The 21,591-nt window shown below is 40.2% G+C and overlaps 1 protein-coding gene across 1 annotated transcript in view; it reads left to right on the top strand.

The window, feature by feature from the left end:
* The window catches only part of PRKD3 (protein kinase D3), a 91,931-nt gene that overhangs the window by 37,517 nt on the left and 32,823 nt on the right, over positions 1–21,591 (top strand). Inside the window, exons 3-7 of the mRNA XM_054022694.1 lie at positions 11,148–11,286; positions 13,297–13,428; positions 14,345–14,502; positions 17,124–17,313; positions 20,220–20,297. Of these exons, the coding sequence (XP_053878669.1) occupies positions 11,148–11,286; positions 13,297–13,428; positions 14,345–14,502; positions 17,124–17,313; positions 20,220–20,297 (697 nt within the window). The remainder of the gene's footprint in view (positions 1–11,147; positions 11,287–13,296; positions 13,429–14,344; positions 14,503–17,123; positions 17,314–20,219; positions 20,298–21,591) is intronic.

Below are 21,591 nucleotides of genomic sequence, written 5' to 3'. Positions count from 1 at the left end.
CATGTACATAGATATAGTACAGAGTTTGTGTTAGGATTCTTACGTATCTTATCTGAGGTTTGTATCTCAAGAGACAGATTACCAAAAGGTTGAAAAATATATTCCCCTAAAATAAATGATTGTTCTTAAAATCAAAAGTGAGGTTTTTAAAGAGAGGGGAAACAATATTTGCAACTGTATATGCTATATGGGTTGGCCTGGGGTCCTGTCGCTGCTCCTGGGAGGGGGCGGCTCGGGGGTCCTGTTGCTGCTTCTGGGAGGGGGGCGGCCCCGGGGGCCTCAGACTGCTCTTCCCAGACCACTGCTTTGGGTCAGCGCCCAGGACCAGCTGCCTGGGGCTGCCCGAACAGTGGCCAGTGTGGTTGGCCCTGGGGGCTGCGCCAGCTGCTGGGGAGGCCCTGGGGTCAGCCGCTGCAGCTGAGGAAGTCCCGAAGGTCCCGGAAAGTCATGGAATCTGTGGCTACTGTGACCTTCATGAAAGACTCGCAGCCTTACCTGTAGTACGTAGTCTTCATTTCTAACACACAAGGTAGCCTCCTACATTAAATTGATTTTACTTGCTTACATCAATCTGACACAGACATCTTCCATCAATGCTTTCCTTTTCAGAAACTAATTTATCCTATCATGTAGAGCATGTCATTTGTTTGAGAGTCAAGTCTCGAAGTTCTTAGCAATACTGTAATTCTTACACCTTGCTTCAGACACTTTGGAATTAGATCCTAATGGTGAGAGACTTTGAAGCTGTTTTCTAGTAAGGAAAAAGTACTTTCCTGAATGTGGAAAGAGAGTCTGGTATGTTTTACAATTTGCAGCTACAAAGGGGATTTCCACATGGCATGCACAATCTCTTAACTATAGTTTTCCTGTGAGTTAGTTGCTTTGAGTGTTTATAATTTGTTTAATGATTTACAATTACTACAATGAGTTTTAATCTAGGACTTGTACATGAGAATGGTTAAATAGGTTTAGTTACAGCTTAAACTTTATAAACAAACATATTTTTCACCTTCCTACGTGATTTCTAGTTAACTGGGGGAAAATTTCTGGCGCATATGCCCTAAAAGCACAGAACAAGGAAAAAATTAATGAACAATCTTCACAAAAAGAAATAGAAAATGACTCCTGCAGTCTTGCCCCCTAGTCATGGAAACTGCTTGTTGGTGGATCCCTGGAAATCCGTGGTGCATAGTTGATTGTGTGATCTGTCCTGAGAGAGGACTGTCAATCCTTGCTCTCTGTCAATGGTTGTCTCCCTTAATGAGTAGAACCGTCATTGCATCAATAAAAATTCTCACTTCTCATTGCAGGCAGACAATAGGTGACCCTGATAGCAAGTGCCTGCATGCTGGCTTTCTCCCTGTTGCTGAAGTAAATTATTCCACAAGGTGTAGTTGATATGCTCTAACAGGGAGTCGTCATCATATGCATACAATTGATTTAGGCATTAAAATACTAACTTTTATTATTAATACTACTAAAGTACCTGGAGTCTAAAGCTCTCACAGCACTTTATAAACATTTGTGAATGAAATTTGATATCCCTATGATGCAGGAAAATTTAATTCTCATTTTTACAAATTGAGGCACAGAGGTTATATGATGATTTACAGAAGATCATTTGAATGCCCTGGATGTCAGGGGGGGACACTGGGAGAGTAGTAGTACACCTCTACCCTGATATAATGCTGTCCTTGGGAGCCAAAAAATCTTACCGCGTTATAAGTGAAACCGCGTTATATTGAACTTGCTTTGATTTGCTGGAGTGCGTAGCCCCGCCCCCTACCCCCAGGAGCACTGCTTTACTGCATTATATCCAAATTCGTGTTATATTGGGGTAGAGGTGTAGTAGCTGACTGGCCAACAGTTCCCGTCTCTTATGGGGAGGTGGGGAAATCAGCACTTAGTGGCCATCTGATCTCCCCCAGCAGTGCCCCTATGACCTAGTTTGATGTCTTTGGCAGGGTGAGGCAGAAACATGTTTTGTAGGGCTTGGGGTGCACATATCTCTATTTTCTCTCCCTGGCCCTCGCCTTCCAGTCTCGTATCTTCTTGAATGCTACAGCCCCCAAATCTCACTTGTCTTCATTGCTGCAATTGATAAGCAACTTTGTTTGGGAGGAAGCTCTTCTTTCTATAACAAGGAAGTAAAGGGATTTAATATGGACCAAAGTACAAGTATTTTTTTAACAAAGACTAAAGATTGGTCTTTTATTATATAAATATGGCAGTTGCACTCAGAACAGTTTATCCACAACTTTCATTTTAGAAAACTAATACGTTGAACTTAAATAAACCCTCTAACTCAAAAATGTCAGAACATTTTACAAGGATCATTTCCTTGTTACTGTTATTCAGCTAAGTGAAAACTGGCCAAGACACCGTCTCAATTAGACAACCTCTAATTTAAGAGACTATTCCAAACATGTTCAGCATTGGATGAAATGTTCTGCCTGGATGAAAAATAAGAGCATAAGTGGTAAAATTAAATTATTGGAAGGCTTACCTTTCTGTTAAGCTGTTGATATTTTCTGTGAGCATTTACTTAGCATAGTTGTCAGTGTAGCTTTTCATTTTGGAGGTGGTATCTCCCTTGATTTTTTTGTTTCTGGTAGATGGAGGTGAGAATTACTGTCTAGTTGAAAATTTAGTTTATGATAACTTTGAATCATTTGTAATTTTTCAAGGTTTAGTTAACTAATACTCTTTTTGTCTGAGTCATTTTAAAATTGTAATTAAATATGGAACTTTAATAGAATTGAGCTACAACTTCAGATTGTTCTCTAAACTCTTAACAAACTCTCCCTGTGCATATAAATCATTTTGAAAGCAAAATATGAATATCATGAGATACATCACCTTCTCTGTTGTAAATGTGTCCTCTTTGTGTTTGTGTAGAGTAGTAGTAGTTTTCAACCTATTTACCATTGTGGGCCCCATATGCAGCTCTCTATATATTATGTGGGCCACATCCACATAATATATATACTACCTGCATAGGTGCCGACACCGTGGAAAAAAAAGTGGATGCTCAGCTCCTACCAGCCGTAGCTGTTAGGCAGCACTGCTGATCTGCTAATCAAACAGCTGTTTGGCGGCTTGGGAGAGGGCAGAGACCAGCAGTGAGTGGTGGGCAGGGGCCTTGGGGAGGGGGCACAGTGGGGGTGGGAAGAGGCAGAGTGTAGGCAGGGGGCCTCAGGGCAGAGCAGGGGTGGAACCTGCCTGGGGAAAAGTAAAATTCGGTACATATAATAATAATAAATTGTAATTAATAATAAAGTGTTTAGTATTTGTTATGACAGCCCTGCCCACCTGCTGCTGTGATCCTAGTGCCAGGTAGCCTGCTCCAGCTGGGGTCATTGGATTGGTGATGCTGCATGGTGGGGGGGTGCTGAGCACCTGGCCTCCTGCTGCTGCAGGGCCTGATCCTGTGGGAGGGTTGGTGAGGCGATACCGCTCGGCCTGATCCTGCTCAGGGGAGGGGGGCTGATGCTGGGGCCGATCCTGTGTTGTGCCATTTTTTGCCCCCCCCCCCCTCCCCTCCCCTCCCCCCCCAACTGGCTCTGCTCCCAGGGCAGGTGCCCCTCCTGTCGTATCCTAGTTATAGCCCTGAGGATGTCACATGGGCCACAGCTGTGTGCTGATTGGGCCACAGGTTCAGAACACTAGTGTAGAGAGAGTCTGTCTTTCCTCTTTTATATTTGTTACATTTTAAACTCTCACATGCACTTGGGGCATTGGAACAGAATAAAATGCTGAAACCACTAGCAGCTGGTTACTTCAATTTGAGTAGACTATATTGGCTTTGCTGGCAGAGTTTGACCTTGATGTGGTGTAGTACAGAGTAGATTTTTACTCAAAAAGCCAACATTAAAGAAAATCCCTCCCCCCCCCCCCCATGGATCAGATCTGAATTTTAAAGTGCTTTAAAATCTCTCCTCTGATCATAGGAAAACTCTTGCCCCTTCCATAAATGATATTTCTAGACTGGCTTTTCTCAGTCATGAAAACTTGAAGTTTTCTTTATATTAACTAAAATATCTGGGCCAGGCTGATTAAACAAGTGACATAGGCAATTTTTTTAAAGCAGGTCACAAACTGAGTAATTTTGAATGAGTTAATAGTCTTTATCAGAGGTTCTGAGATGCCCCCCTTCACAAAGATATGTAACTTTTAATATATTTGGCATATAGTGCAATGTGCTGCTTTCTAAAGACAAAAGTATTTACTTTTGTGTCAGGGATAAGTCTTCTGGTCGAGATGGTTTAGTAATAGCCAGAGAAGAGGATGAGTTCCACCAAAGATGAGAGAGAACCTGTTTCCTTCAATTGAAACATTGATGATAGTTATATTAAATATATGAGAGCCAGAGATAAGGCATTCTCAGTTGGGGTCTGGTGGTGGAATGAATTTTTAGTAGAGATGATTAATTTAGAGTTCGACCACCTTGAGGTCAAGCTGCAATATTTTCCTCTTTGGTAAAGTTTTCCTCCATAATCAAAATAACGTTTACAGGCACATCTCTCCGCCCCCCCCCCCCCCCCAATTAAAGATTCCTACTCTTGGCAAAGCTTCTTATAACCCAAGAGCTGAACACTCTATAAAAGCAACCTGGGACTTTGCTATGCAATCTAATAATTATAGTGATGGGGACTTGAACAAAATGCTAAAATATATTGCAATAAAATATTATATAAAACATGGTATGGTAAAGAAGGTTTTATTCTGAGTTTCTAATAGCTGCATTGCTCTTGAGTGATGAGGTTGTGAATTTTCCAGACATCCCAAATGTTATAACCTTCATACCATATTAAACCAGCATGTATCCTTTACATGCCATACCTTGTGAACAAAAGCTATTTTATTACGTTTGAGTCTTCAGATGTTTTTATGGAAGCTATATTTTGTAACCCCTCTGCCTCTAAAGGTAGATTTTGTTAGTATAATGATTTCAATAGGCCAGGCTTCGGAGAGAGAAATTAATTATAAATACATTTCACAAACCTTTAAATAACATACAATTACTCTTCTGTACATAATGCCATGATATTAAGGTCTGATATCTAGAATTCTGCTATGGCTAAATGCGGAAATCTAATACCTTTGGATGGGCAGATCATTTCATTCTTTCTAATGGCATAAAAAGCTTCCATTTCTGACCTGATATTCTGTAAGATTTCAAGCTTCAAATTAGTTACTGGCCTATGACTGAGTATTGTACATCCTGGGCATCAAGCCAGTAGAATTTTTTTTTGAGAGAAAAAAGATGGAAACACTTTTTGCATGTAGTTGCATTTTGTTTTCAGCCGCTGGCTCTAGGCACCAGCAAACCAAGCATGTGCTTGGGGTGGCACAATTTCAGGGGTGGCATTCTGGCCCCCCTCCCCCCCTTTTTTTATTTTATTTTTTGCTTCGGCAGTTGGAGGTGTTTTTATTTTTTTGGCTTGGGGCGGCAAAAAACCTAGAGCCTGCCCTGGTTTTCAGTGGATATTGCTTGATGCTCAGAGGATGAGTACAGGTTAAGAAGGCAGTACATGTAATATATCACCCTTTTTTGTGTTTAGGTATGTGTATATATAGGTATTGGTGTGTGGGTGTGTGTGTGTGTATGTATATACAACCCCTCCCCCCCCCGCACACATATATACAATATATACTATATGTGGTTTTCTCTTAGAGCAGTGGTTCCCAAACTGGGGTTTGTGAACCCTTGGGGGTTCGCGAAATGTATCAGGGGGGGTTCTCAGAAAAAATTCTGTAATGGCAGACAGAGCCATCCCTAGGGACCCCGGGCGCGGGGGGCTGGCAGCCGGCAGCCTGAGCCCCATGACCATGACTTCCTGGCAGAACATAAACTTCGGTTGGATCAGTACACTAAAACCAATATAACTGCACACCTAAAAGGACTTTGCGCAACATTCAGGCAATACTTTTTAGCTATGTCAGGTGATAACTGGATTTGCAACCCCTTTGATGATACCACTTTCTCAACGCAGATATTGAGCACTGAGGAAAAAGAGAAATTGAGATCTCCTGTGATTACGAATTGAAAAGGAGTTTCAGAAATTTGTCATTGATCAACTTTTGGCTGAGTTTAAGATGACAGAAAAAGCTAGGATAGTTTTGTTACTGTTTTCAACATCATACTTATGTGAGAGAGTATTTTCCTCATATGCACATCTGAAAACCAAATAGAAGCAGACTCAACGCTGAACCAGACCTGAGACTTTATCTTTCTCCGATGGTTCCGGACTTCCAAGAACTATGCAAATCAAAGCAAGTGCATCCATCACACTCAGGAGATTTAAACTTCAAGACTCCTTATGAGAAATGGAAAGGGAGGTGGATATTTTTTGCTGTTTCTAAAATTAAATAGGCTGCTAGTGTTGTTTTTAAAGTTATGAAGAACAAGTTTAAGCTTTGTTGTCGTGGTGCATTGTTTCCCTGGACTGCTCAAGACCCGAATGCTTGTGGGAGGAATTCTTTATTTGAGTTGGCTTCTTAAATACCTTCATGCTGTTTCACGTCTGATACTCCTTGATGAAACATGTTGGAGGCTTAATCAAAGTGATATGAGCTACAAAAGTGAAATCTTGGAAGAGTGTTGCAGTTTTCATAATGTAATCAAATTAATAATGTAATGAATAATAATGTAATAATAGTGTGTAATCGTGTCATAAAAAACCCAAATTATTTCCAAGATCACTGCTTCTATAATTTATGCTCAGAGAAGGGAGAAAATCCCTGGAAATATTCATTCTTAGGAGGGGATATGTGAGATTTGATATTTTCGTGAAAGGGGTTCAGGGGTTGTTAAAGTTTGGGAACCACTGTCTTAGAGGATATCCTCTAATGTTCTGCTGAACACAGTAAGCACAAATAGGCATCCCTCTGAATCATCGGATTCTCTGCTGGTTATGGTTTACAAGGAGACCAGTAATAGATGTGGTGTTTTAACACCCTTAAACTATGAGACATCACTATTGGTAATTGAACCTTCAGATGTCCACCTGCCATGGTGTAGCATTGCTTCATCGAGAAGGAAGAATTTATCACTGATGTGGTTGATACCACATCTTCCTGGAAGCTTCCTGGAAGGATGACACAGAGGCAGTCCTGAGAGAGAGAGACAGACACTGGAGAAGTCAAAGTTTTGAGTACAGATCTTAAAATTAGAGGTACTGTGTATTGCTCTTATTTACAGCATTTAAGGCCACATTATGTATGCTCTGCTTAATGCAGTTCTCTTAATTCTTCATACTCTGTTTTCTCCTTAATTCATTACTCCATAGCCTATTTTCCCTCACAGGCAGCTGTAGTGAGCTGGAGCAGTACCAAAGTACATTGGAAGCCAAAATACACTTACATTCTGAGGCCAAGAAAGTGCAGATGAGGTCACCCTGGAGAAGCTGACTTTGCCAATAAAAACCACCCGAAAATGAACAGTAACCAAGACATTAAGAACCAAGTCTAGAAGGCCAATTTATAAAATTCTAATATTTTGAGTAAAAGTGACTTACAACAGCCTAGTGTGCTATTACTGATCCCTAGTATCTAGTCTGAAATGGTGAGGAAGAGGTGGGAGTTTGGTTAGCCAAACATGGGAAATATTACTATTACAGCGCATCAGTGTGTGTATTACAAAATCTCTTCTTATGATTCAGGCACAGACATTCCCACCCTCTTTATCTCCTCCCCCAACACAGACCTTTGGGAGTTTGATGGAAAAATACTACTTTCTGATAATTCATGGACAAATGCCAGTTATCAAGATTCATCTGTGGATGGCTCTGCTTGGATAGAGTGAAGTTGCCAATAAGTGCTGAAGATTGCTTACTTAGCAAATAAGTGGGGAGGTGTAGGTAATATCGCATGACAGTGATGGAATTTTATTCTCTATCAGCTCATGTTTGATGGTTTACAATGCTCTGCTTTTGAGAACATGGTTATGCTGCCATAACCTCTTTCCAGAATACAACCGAAGAAAAGAGTAACATGTGTGTGGAACATATGAGAATGGATCAAGCAGGAAGAATAAACAGCCTGCTGCTTCTTCAGAAGCACAATGAATCAGCTTCACAATGACTGGGAACGTGGGATGGATAATCTCAACCAGTGTTTGTAGATTAAATGTGCCACAATATCCACCAAGCTCTTTTCTTTTCTTCCTGATGTGTGTGAGATACCCACTGACATTGAACAAGAGCTGCCTATCTTCATGACCGCTCAAGTACATTCTGAGTGCACTGCACTGTTAACTGCTGGAAGCCTGGTGACTCCTGAGTATTGTACACAATGGTCATCCAAACGTGGATGGCATGCTCAGTAAAATAAAGATGGTCACACCAGTGTTGTTGAAGAAATGCTGGCATAAGGAAGGAAATACAGATTATAGCCATTTTGGAGCCTGGAAAAGAGGCCACTGACCCCCAAAAGATACTGGCCCATCTCCCTCCTTAGCAGGTGCTATAAACTGTTGGAGCGGCTCCTACTTCAAAGGTTGTAGCTGATACTGGAGCAACTGGTCCCCAAAGAGCAGGCCAGATTAAGAACTAGTTGCAACTGCTGTGACCAGGTGCTGGCCTTAACCAGCTACATAAAATCCAGTGAAAATTAAAAACAGCAGCAGCATTCATTGACATTCTGCATAAGATACTGTATGGCGCAGAAGTCTCCTGCTGAATTAATTAGCTTTTCGGTGCTAATCAACCATCAGACTTATCACTGAGATGCTGAGTAACAGAAAAATCATTGTACACCTTGGTGAATCTGCCAACACATCGTGGAGATTGAACAGTAGCCTCCCACATGGATCCATTTTAGGGCCTGCACTGTTCTGTCTCTGTACCAGCAACATTCTGGTCACATCATACCATAAATTAATCTATGCAGATGACACTGTGCTAGCAATGCAAGCATTGTCTTTGAAGGCCACAGAAAAGGTCATGAACAACTACCTCTGGACATTTGAGACTTATTTCAGAGCTTGGCAACTGAAACCCAACACTTTGAAAACACCTGTGTCTGCCTTCCACTTGAATAACCATGAGGCTGAAGTGCCAAGGAAAGTGGACTTCTGTGGTCTGCCTCTACTCCATGACCACAATCCTGAGTACTTTGGAGTTACCCTTGATCAGATGCCAAGCTGTCACCAACATGTTGACAACACCAAAAAGAAGATAAAGACAAAGGTTAATATCATCAAGAAGCTCACAAGCATATCCTGGAGATGTGATGCAAGCACGCTTCGAACGTCAGTACAAGCCCTGGTCTTGCCAGTGGTGGAGTGTTGTATGCCGGTTTGGTAAAATAGCTTCCACACCAATCTCATTGACACTGAAATCAATGCTATCTTCACAATTGTTAGCAGCTCTCTCAAATCAATGCCAATACTGTGGTTACCAGTTTTGGCGAGCACTGTGCCAGCCTACATCAGGTGAGACATTGGTGGGGTCCAGGAGTACAAGAAGATCCTGGCCGCTCTGGATCTGCTGATACACTAAGACCTCATTTTGTTGCTACTTTCCCCATTCAAATCCAGGAAGCCTTTCTGGATCTGTGTGTCAATGCTACAGGCCAATGGAAAGGACCTAAGAATTTTCTGGCTTAAATCTTGGGCCGCTTGTGTGATATTCTGAAGACCTGACTGAAGATCCAGCGAAAGAAGTCCTAAGATTCTGCCTTCCCCATAGGCAGTGGACTGCAATCAACCGCGTTTGGAAAGTGTTCAGAGGGTGTGGATATCTCCAACTCGAATGGAAAATCAAAGAATCACCATATTGTGACTGTGGTTAGGTACAAACAGTGCGATGCATCAGACAACTGACCCATTCGTATTTGCAGTGGTGGCACAAGGGGGAACGCGGTGGCTACCCGAGAAGCATTAGAATGGTTTTCAAATCTCAAAATTTAGTTACAATCCAAGCCCATTGCTTTTCAAATGACATACACAAGAAGAAAATACAGAAACCATGGACACAATCATTGAATCTGTACAAATTCCCTGGCAGAAATTCACCATCCGCTCCCTTGGCTAAAGAAAATTATATGCTGTATGATACTTAAGTAATGTGGTACCATGAATGTTTAATGTGTATGTTTTGTGTTTACTGGGTATGTAAAGAAATTGTAATCCAAACTTCACTTTTTAATTAAAAGTTTTGTCCCTTGTCGTATACTGTGATATGACTCTATGTTCTCCCTCCTCCCTTCTACAAACTGCTTTTGTATAGTCGTTCTCCCCCAATCTCTGAGTACAAACTGTTTGGACACAAGGATGGGGGAGGCTGGGATGATGGGTCCTGGAGAGCAGTGAAAACCTGTTTGGGTTCTCCTTTTCCTGTGTGAACTACTATATTGATTTACATGGTCCAAAGAAAACACAACTCTTCTTTCCTACTGCCAACAATTGGTAACACTACTCTTGGAAAAAGGGCAAACATGGAGTCAAGTAAGGTATGGTCAGAAAAATGATAGTGTTGTAAGCATATTTGCTCCATGTGTGTATTCGGTGTCCTATCTGCCATCTTTGACAAAAATAAGATTTTACTCTTTTTATGCCTGTGAATCTAAAGAGTTGTAGGACACTGAGTTGGATTCTTCTCTGGCTCACATATCAACGGAAGTGTTAACTAAGTTCTAGTTATATAATCTTTTATCTGGAGCTGAATGTTTACAGAGGTACATACTTGAATAGCACCTCTGCTGGATTAGGATTACTGGTGGTGATGTTGAGTTAGAGCAAAGCTTGGCTTTCAGATTGCATGTTGAATTTGCAGGTCTTATTTTCCTTTAAATGGATCAAATTTGTTTTAGAATCGTTGGCTGCATCTGGCAAAATTCAGACCTGTAATTCTCCACCGGTGCATCAGTGATAGCAAGAAAACATGGCTAAAAGCCTTTCTTTTTAGTGTAGTTTTAGGAAGTTTCCATTTCAATATACATATTTAATTTCTGCCTTTTTTTTAGCCTGTGCTGTATTTCAAATCCGATAATTTGTTTTTCAGAAGCTGAGGTATTAACTGCATCATGGTGCTCTAGTGGAATGCTTGCAGCACACAAAAGTTCTGTAGTCATATAGAAAATATTCAGTTGATGGGATTTAGCAAACTATGGCATGTGCTAATTTTGAGTCTTTTTTGTTACAGTTCCCAGAGTGTGGTTTCTTTGGCATGTATGACAAAATTCTCCTCTTTCGCCATGACCTGAACTCGGAAAATATTTTGCAGAGGATTACATCAGCAGAAGAGATACATGAAGGAGATCTTGTTGAGGTTGTGCTCTCTGGTAGGTCCTTTGTAGTTCAATGAAGCCATTCTTATTATTGAGTAAAACAGTCACAGTATTTCAGTACACTGTCTGCAACAATATAACCGTGGGCTGTGGGTCTTGAAGCTATTTGGCTGAGAAGGCTTTGAGGCAGATTTCCAAAGAAATCCAGAGTGCTCCCTGAAATGGTATTTGTGATTCAGTGAATTTGTCTTCCCTGTGGCTGCATCTGTTAACAAACTTTGTGGTCTTAATCCTCCAACTCTGGTATTAACTGTGGAAGCTAAAGTATAGATAGAACTCAGGTGTGGTTTCCTTCCACCTTCCCTTTTCCCCCAGCAACCATGTTGTTTATACCTAGGTCTGGACCCTTTCTATTTTACAGTTTCCATCAGTGGTGGATTACAGAAAAAAGAGTAGCAGCTGTGTTAGTCTGTATCCGCAAAAAGAACAGGAGTACTTGTGGCACCTTAGAGACTAACAGATTTATTAGAGCATAAGCTTTCGTGGACTACAGCCCACTCCGAAGAAGTGGGCTGTAGTCCACAAAAGCTTATGCTCTAATAAATTTGTTAGTCTCTAAGGTGCCACAAGTACTCCTGTTCTTTTTGAGAAAAAAGAGTGCTAATGTAGATGAGTCTTCTGAATCATTACCTGTCGGGATGTGGTGTTATGAGACATTGTGTTGCTTGAGTGAACCATCTTGTACAGTGGTTCTCAAACTTTTGTACTGGTGACCCCTTTCACAGAGCTGAGTGTGACCCCCCCTTATAAATTAAAAACACTTTTTAATATATTTAACACCATTATAAATGCTGGAGGCAAAGTGCGGTTGGGGTGGAGGCTGACAGCTTATGACCCCCCATGTAATAACCTCGCGACCCCCAGTTTGAGAACCCCTGAGCTTGTAGATGATGCAGAAAACAAAGGTGGCGGTTATTAAAGAACCCATTGCATTTTTCAAAATCTTTGCGGTGTTGGGCTCTATGGATCTGATTCAAAGCCTACTGAAATAAATGGAGGGACATCCATGGACTGTTGGTAGCGTTGGAAATGGAAACCTAACAGAGTATGTCTAACCTGCATTTTAAAATCTGTGCAGTGAGTCTTGGAGCCCGGGTCTACAGATTATGGCCTGCAGGACTCTCACTATAGCACTAAAAACAGCATTGTAGACATTGTGGCTCAGGCTCTGAAACCTGTTCCCCTCCCTGGGCTTTAGAGCTAGCACTTTGGCATATATCAGTAACCCAGGGGGAACTGAAAGCAGGGGTATGATAACTGAGGCCCAGAATGCCACCTTGGATACTGAGAGGAATTTCTTGCTTAGTTTCTGAGACAGGAGTTAGATCTAGCCAGGGAAATGGGAATTGCATTGGTCACTGTTCTCCTTGACTTGTCTCAAGCAAAACTGGGAAGGCAGTTTTCTTGAACCATGTGTCGTAGCACAGTGAAGCATTCTCTAATGCCTGAAAGTGCAATATGGTAACCCAGTTTTCTTCCCTTGTCTCTTGTTGGCAGAGTACTTCAGAAGACAGTAAAATTTGAGTTGTCACCTGGGTAGCCTGGTTTAGCATTACCCTTTAATTACAGTCCTGCCAGTTCTGTATTCACCTAATATTGTTCCAAGTTATTTTGAATGATCTTTTAAGTAATGTTTTGTGAGGCACCCTATCAAATGTTTTAATAACATTAAATTATACTTAATCTGCTGGGTTTTCTTCATTCATTAATTTTGTAGCTCCATATGCGTGCAATCAACCATGTTTGTGAGCACTAAATATTCTTCAGTAGCAAGTACTGTTTGATACTCATGATTCTATTATCTTGTAGATTAAAAAGTTTGGCTAAAAACTGGGCATGACTGTGTATGAGAAATCCTCCAAATGTATGGGATTTTGGGATGTATTTTTTGTATTAAACAGCTTGATGGTGTTCTTTGCAACTACTGTTTTAAAACAATGAACTGTTTCAATAAATATTATTCTTACAGTCACAAATATATAATTTACTGCAATTTTTTTAAAGCTTTGGCTACAGTTGAAGATTTCCAGATTCGTCCTCATGCACTTTATGTGCATTCTTACAAGGCCCCTACATTTTGTGACTATTGTGGAGAGATGCTTTGGGGTTTGGTACGACAAGGATTAAAATGTGAAGGTAAGTCAAGTGTTAATAGCTGATAGGTGAATCATGATGTTTTAGCTTTTATCTTTACAGAAAGTTACAGGGAAAGTATAATGGCAGGAACTGTATCTTAATTACGTTGTATAATTAATTTGTTGGTCAGCGATGAATTCAGCTTTTGGGAAGGAGCATAGTTCAGTTGGAGCTTTGACTGTATATCAGGAAACCTGAGTTCTGTTCCTGGCTCTGACACAAAATTTGTATGATCTTGGGCAAGACACTTAATTTCGCTGTTCCTGTGTCCCACCTGTAAAAAAAGGGAATAATACTTAACTCCCAGGGGTTTTGAGAGGCTCAATTAGTGTAGAGTTTGAGTTCCTTGCAATAGCTTTTTTAATAGTTTAATGGAGTGAGTCCCAAAGGGGAACCCTTTTCCATATGGCCTTTGTCCAGCTGGATTGTGGAAAGTGTTGCAGCCTGTTGTCAGCAGGCTGGTGTCCAGGTACTTGAAACACACCACTTCCTGCCCATTGGCTTCCTCTTCACTCCTGTGGCTTCAGCTTAGCCATGAGAGCCTGCCTGTGGGAAAAGAAGTGAGGAAGATCAGTAGCCACACACGATCTGAGAGACCCTGATTCCAGGTTTTATCAAGTATCAGGCAAGGGTAATTGGAAATAATTATTTAGGTAAATGGCAAACTCCAAAATTTTTAGTTCAAAGCAAGCCATTATTGTAAATTACACTAACAATAAATACTGAGTTTCCTATTCTATTACATTAACTGAATCTAAACAAATTGCTACTTTTGTCTGCTATGTTTCTGGATTTATATTTTTCCTCTCTGCTTTATAAAAATAGTACTACTATATTTGCCATTTTAAAATATTTTAATTATTTGTGCTACAGGAGGAGTTCTCTTTACATAATTTTTTCAAACTGACGTTTTTAGGCTGTGGATTAAACTACCATAAGCGATGTGCCTTCAAGATCCCAAATAACTGTAGTGGAGTGAGAAAGAGACGTTTGTCTAATGTGTCTTTACCAAGTGCTGGGCTTTCAATTCCCAGACCAGTGCAAACTGAATACACAGCCACTGCCACTGAAGAGGTATGTAACAAAAATGTAAAAACAAAATATACTTTATATACAATAATGCTGAGTTAAATCCATCATGTTTCTGTGAACTAGAACCAGCTATATCATAATTAATCATAAAAACTAGTTTAGATTAACCATTTCAGACCCTGCTTGTTTATTTTTAAATTGCTGGAGAATCTTTTACACTATGACATTTGATGATTCTGTGTTATTACAGGGATTGTGAAAAGTGAAATTTGAGGTGAATTATAATTTATGCATAATTTTGCCATTAACATGTCATTCACAGTAATGTGTATTCTTTAAAAATCTTGGGATAGAGAAGATAAAATACATTGATTCCTTTTGGAATATAGGTTTAGTGTGCAATTACTTATCAGTCTATAATAGTTAATTGGGTAAAACTCAGTATAAATTGTACATTTATAGTGTGAGAAGAGAGAATGTTCCACAGAATTCAACAAAGACATTTATGTAGGGAGTAAAGATCTTACAGGAAGTATTCTTCACATAGATATTATCCACAGTAGTCCCCCACTATTAAGAGAGATGAGGAATTAACACAAGCTCTTATATCCCAGACACGGCAACAAAACATCCAAGGGACAATGGGGTCATTAGATCAGTTATATTTGTTACTAACTGTGACCAGTGGATGGGAGTAAGATAACTGATATTAAGCCTGTTCTTACCTTGTAACTGTCTGTTTAAAAAATAAAATCTAAGAGTTAATTGCAATTGATAGAAATAGCATTGTGTGGCCAGAGTTATGGCAGGTGATATGTTGCGGTTACAAAATTTCTGCATTGTTGTCTTTGTCCAGGATTCTGCATCCTAATTTTTGTCAAGTTTCTTTGCTGTCATGTGTGTTGGGTTGAGGTTAATTTACTCAACAGATGTGTCTAACAAATATTTATTATAGCAAAATATTCAGCCAGTAGTGATCCATTACTTACAAGTGTGAAGCTCATTAGGACAATCTTATCACAGTTGCTTCCAGCACTAGACAGTACAGCTTCAATGTCCCTTTGTGTAACAAACTTATTTATATCATTTTGTTATCTTTTCTTATACATATATATTAGTCTCTCATTTCCATATTAACTCTCCTCCCTTGTCAGTACAAGTTTAGTGTTAGTTCAAATTGGTCTTTTCTAGGTTTGTAGTTACTTTATTTTTTCTTGTTCTCACAAATATGATTAATTTGCCGTTCTTACACATGTGCAACATTAAACATGATTACTCTGCAGTTTTTTTACACATACACACTTCTACATATGCTTATGCTGTTAAACGTTATCAAAACAGACTCTTAAAATGAATAGCAGGCTTCTGCCAGGCCTAAATATGTCTCTGCTCCCAACAATATGATGCCAGAAGATATAGTAATCCTAGGCATAAACAGTTTTAAATTTGGCTAGAGAAACAGTGAAGCATCTGCCCCTTTCAGAGCTGTCTGGTAAAACTTTTTATTCCTTGAGTGACTGAACTCCATTGTGGGAAGGGAATACCAGACTTCAGTGAAGCAACTTCACTTTGTATCAGCTGAGGATCTAGTCCAAGGTCTTTAATGTCCTGGTCATTAATGTCAGACACTATTACTGTCATTTACTATGTTCCGTTGGCGTGTTTGGTGTTGTACAGTACATGGAGGGAGATGCATTTCCTAACTTCAGAGACCTTACAGTATAAATTTTACAGACAGTACCATTCAGGAACACAATACACCTTTTGGTCAGAGACTGGAGGGTCCAATCTCAGAGAACTGAAGATAAATACAACTAAGTTATCACTGAAAATCTTTGCAGAAGTTCATTTGAATGACGATAGAACAATCACTATTTCTCCACCTAATGTGGTATATCCAATTTTTTTTGCATACAAATTCTGCATATTTGCCCAGTGCATCTTAAATTTCATCTTTGTTTTTGTTTTCAGTGTTAAGGGGATTAAATTTACAATATAGGATACTGGATTTGCAGTCTTGTCAGTTGGTCCTATGTTACTATAGTTTGAGTTTTGCAGTGCCACATTCCTCCACCTTCTCTGATGTTCAGTGTTTTCCATATAGTTGTCCCTGAAACTAAGTACTATTATGTCCTTTAATAAACAATGCACCTAGATCAGCAGTAAGGCTTTGAATATTTCATTTAAAATGTTAAATTGCACATTATTTTGGATTTTGATTTTTTTACCAAATTTAGTAAATTGTCCTGGCATGCAAAGCTTTCTGAAACAGTGTGATGTGGCAGGTGTCTATTTTTGAGTTTATTGCTGTAACGCCTCCCATTTTGGAGGAGTCTGCATGTGAGACTGATGTTCATCATAGGCCTGTGCTGTTTCTGAGCTTTTACCGTACTACCTGAAGAAATCAAAAGTGGGTATTTTTGGTTTTGTTTATCATTTTAGTCCTTGTGGAAATACAGATTCATAAACTTTTTCCTGCTCTCTGCAAATCTTTATAGAATTGTGCTTCTTTCAGACTTCCAAAATTACTTCTTAAAACTGCCTGGCCAACATGCTCTGCAAAATGATGTTTGCTCAGTGTCCAGGCCAAGCGCCCCTTGAAAAAAATAGTTTCTAAGCCTGACATGTTCTTATTAGAATCTCATGTGCCTCCTCTATTCCAGCGCTGCCACCCAGAGCCCAGCAAGAGAATTCCCTCCTGGAGTGGGCGTCCAATCTGGATGGAAAAGATGGTGCTTTGCAGGGTGAAGGTTCCTCATACCTTTGCTGTCCATTCCTATACTCGTCCCACCATATGCCAGTATTGCAAACGTTTGCTCAAAGGCCTTTTTCGCCAAGGAATGCAGTGTAAAGGTAGGAGATCAGTGCTCTACAGCAATCAGATTAATTTCAATGAATGTTACAATATTTAAACATTTTAAAAATGAATCTCATTATATAAAATAGCAGCTTTATTTAAAACAGAATTATATATTTAAGATAATTGCAGTTTTTATGCTTTGCTCCATTCAAAAAGGTGGTGTATTAATTGGATGTATAATTTTGTGAATAATGTACTTGAATAATAAATTAGTTAACATGTAGATCAGCAAAGGTAAATCTCCAAGGATCATTCTGAGTAGCTCAAAAATATTGTGGAAGACATTCCCTCCTTTAAAAATCACTTGCATTTCAACTAGAAGCTTTTAAAAAACAAATAGAAAAACTCTCAGAGACACTGTCAAGTATAGTACTTAAAAAGACCTAGATCACATTTTTCCTGTGCCAGTTTAGTTTCTTTCCATTAGGTGTACCTGTGTTTATAGGGAGAACATCTTAGCATATCTCTAACTCATTGTTTATAGTCTCACATCTTTCTCACAGCTCTCAGAACATGGCATATTATCACGTTCTTTCTCTATTGACTCTGCATTAGCAGAATACCAAACACTACAGACTTTACCTACTCAGTGTTTCATTGCTTTGTTTGTGTAAAGGGGTTGTCATTCACTGCTCATGAGTGCATCCTCAGCCCTTCTGGTCACTCTGCCTTTGGCCAGTGGGGGGGATCTGGGCCTGCCCACTACTCTGAGTCCTAAGCCAGGGACCCTATGGCTAGCAGCCACTGCTGCTTCCTTCACTACTATCTATTGCAGCATTCCTTGGGCTGCTTTCCACTATGTCCTATCAGCTTGTTGGGTCCCCAACCTGTTCCCTGTTTAAGCAGGGTCTCTCCCAGGCCTCTTTGCCCAGAGAGTCCGTAATAATCTCTCCCCTGTTCTCTCAGGTGCATTCACCTGGTGAGCTTCTAACAAGTCTCTGGCCCTTCTTGTCAGGGCTATTTCTCCGAGGCCTCAGTGCCTGGAGAGCTTCACAGTCCTACCCTGCTTAGGCAGGGTTTCTCCCCAGTCTCTGTACCTGTGGAATTTCCCAGCCTGCGACTGCTCTGTCCAGTTGCTGCAGCGTTCTCAGCCAGCCAGGAACAGCATCCTTCCTCCTCTGGCTCCAGCCAGCAACTGAGCTGTCCAGGCTCTGCAACTCCTTTTATATGTGCCTTCTAGGCTCTGATTGGCTGCCTCCCCTGCAGTCTCTCTAGGCCACTTGGCCAAACCCCACTGTATTGCCTTTTTCTGGGGTGGGGTATGGTAAGACTGCAGAGCCTTCCAGAGGGCCTCAAAGGGCCTGGTACACACCATCACAGTTTGTCACAGAGAAAGCTAAAAATCCCAGAGTGGTGAATCTTAAAAATTAACATAGAAAAAGAATATTTTACAGTCTGATGGACATTTCTGCTTGGAGTATACCAGAAGGTCAGATTTGGAGGCTAAACTTATTTGGTCATGTTTTAGTATATTTGAGACATGTTGCCCAATAAATCTACAGTAATCCTGTGTGTAAATAGCTTTTGTTTAAAACTTGCTTTCGGTTTTGTTTTCTTTCGTCTATTATGTAAAAGTAACTGTAAAATTGAACACCAGACATCAGTAGGTTCCTTTGCAATGGGAAGAGTTATAACCTCACATCTTTCATCTCTGCTGGTATTACAGCTTGGAAATTCTAGGTTGCATCCAGGATTATTTAGGATTTTGAATCGCTGCCTTGTAGGACATGCACTGTTGTAATCAAACAACGAAGCTTAAAAAGACACTTGAAACTTTATTTTAACCTTTAGAGAGTGGAAATGGTTGACAGCAGCCACTTCAAAGAGAACTGGTCTTGAATCCATCCAGACACATGGAATTCCTCTATACCCAGTTTCAGGGAAGTGAATTTCAGTAGATATAGATAGCAAAAAAGCATAGAGAAGTGAGAAATGGGCATGAAAGAAGAGAGATGAAAAATAAAGATGACTAGCATTTCATGCAGTGTGACACTTTCTTCTCAGTTCCTTATTGGGATTCTGAGCATCGTCATCTCTCCAGCTACTCGAAAGTAAACCAAGAAACTGACCTTGTTCTGTAAATCTTACTAGAAACAACCCTGGAGAAAAGGGACAATTACTTTGTTGACATTTCGTCACTCTAGACGCTCAGAAGACTAAATAAGGAAGTGCTTGGACTCAGCATTTAGCTACTTAGGTTAAAAGGTAGGAGGCTGAGCTGTTTCTGTTAATCCTGAGGAAGTGAGAAACCCCTGGTGACTCCTGCTTCATGTGGGCAGCAGCAGAGAGGGCCAGATTGTTGGTTCAAAAGCAGTCCTGGAAACAAAGGAAATATTTAAGCTGTGATGACTGTACTGTACTGAAGGGAGAAATATCATGGCCCTGGCAGCAGGGGAAGTCTTATAACCTTGACGGGGGTGGTGAAAGACCTGGTGTCATAGTGGCCATGGTTGTTGCAATGAAGGTTGGAGCAAAACTTTAGTCCAATAACAGCAGGCAGAACAAAAGAGGGGGAGGAGCCAATCTTTGATCCCAAAACAATGGGGAAAAAAGGGAACTGGGGATGAAGGGAGAGTATGAAAGAAGAGAACCAGAGCAGAGTAGTAAAATCAGGATTAAAAAAACAAAACAAATGAGAGAGACAGACAGAAAAGAACAGTATATTTCTTGGAGAGAGAAGAGATGAAAGGATAGTCATAGATGCCAGTATGATTTAATGAATTGCAGTGGAGGCATCTCAGCAAGTGACTTCGTGACAAGATTGTTGATGTGCTTTCTGGCCTGAAGTTGGTTGAATATCTTGTTGAAAATAATGTGATCGTTATTTCAGAGGCTCTTTCTGAGTATGAGTAAAACTAAACTATATGTAATGACATATGTGGGTTTTTTTCTATTTTAGATTGCAGATTTAACTGTCACAAACGTTGTGCATCTAAAGTACCTAGAGACTGTCTTGGAGAGGTGGTTTTCAATGGAGGTAGGAAAAACATGTTTTCAAATAGTGGAATATCTCTGGAGACATAACAAAATACACAAACCTTACTTTTATTACTTTCTGATCCTGTCAACTCTGAGTATTTTAAGGCTAAAGTTTATTAAGTGCCCTTTTCCACTCCTCCTTTTTTCTTCCTGGAGAAGAATTAGTCCCTATGAGATAATTGAGAATTTAAGACCTGTTTGTCTCTGGTGGTTTAAAACTTACTTAAAAAATCTTGGCAAACTCAGTATACTTCATTTGATATTTCTCTTGAATCAAGAATTAGGAACATTTTTTCGTGTCCAAAAATGAGTTTAAATTGTGATCAAACTACTCAGTGTTTTTCATGAAGGACCGCTTTCTTTGTTGAAAAAAGTCATTTTTAATGGAGTAAAATGGAAAATTGTATGGGGAAACATTCTCTCTTAATGACACATTTTAATGGCCAGTCAGCCAAACAATACTTTGAAATGTGCTAGTAACATTTCTGTATGTATCTGAAGAAAGAGAATTTCCACTAACTTCTTAACTCATTGGAGCTTTGGTTTGTTTAATAGTACTCTGTTCCCAAAAGGCTTGGGGGGGGGAAATGTCATCTCTTCCTAAATTCTTGAGGTTTTGCCCTTTCCGATATCATTTCTCCCTTGGCTGTCCTGACCCATTCAAAAGGGAGGACATAGGCTTGATTCTCCATTCTGTCTGAGCTTTGTGAAGATAGGATGGAGAGGGAGAGTCACAGATGACTGATTGCATCTCCCTGGTCCTGGGTCACCTAGCAATATAAGTGAAAGCTTTGGGGGAGCAGTTTTAACTTATGCCAGTGAAGAATTGAGTGTGTACGAACTCCGTTCTGCAACACCTGCCTTTGGATTGTCCCCAACACCCCCCTCCTCTGTATGCTGGAGTGGGAGGTTAGCTGGCACAGGGGGAAGCTTTCCATTGGTGGAGTGTTCCCTTAAACAAGGAATTGACCATCTCTGGCCACTTTAAGGCTATTTTGCATTACTCACAGCATATGTGGTACAAAATCACTTTAGCAAACCAGTGAATCCAGACCATAGAACTTTGCCTGTAATTTTCTTATGAGGACTGTTTTGGCCGGACCTCCTTGACCAGGTGTGATATGAAATGAGGCCTGCAATATGTTTGTTCTTTATACTCTTCTGCATCAGTAATGGAAAAAAATTAGGGTTCTTAAATGGTTTCACAGGTGTGGGCGACAGTCTTTTTGTTTGTCTGTGACTTGATTTTTTTGTGTGTGTGTAAGACTAGATCAGAGAGGAGAGTTCTGTGA

The sequence above is a fragment of the Malaclemys terrapin genome, chromosome 3 (assembly GCF_027887155.1).
Source record: "Malaclemys terrapin pileata isolate rMalTer1 chromosome 3, rMalTer1.hap1, whole genome shotgun sequence".
In the NCBI taxonomy this organism is placed as follows: domain Eukaryota; kingdom Metazoa; phylum Chordata; order Testudines; family Emydidae; genus Malaclemys; species Malaclemys terrapin.
The sequence above is the reverse complement of the archived record's forward strand: the minus strand, read 5'-3'. Positions and strand labels throughout refer to the sequence as shown.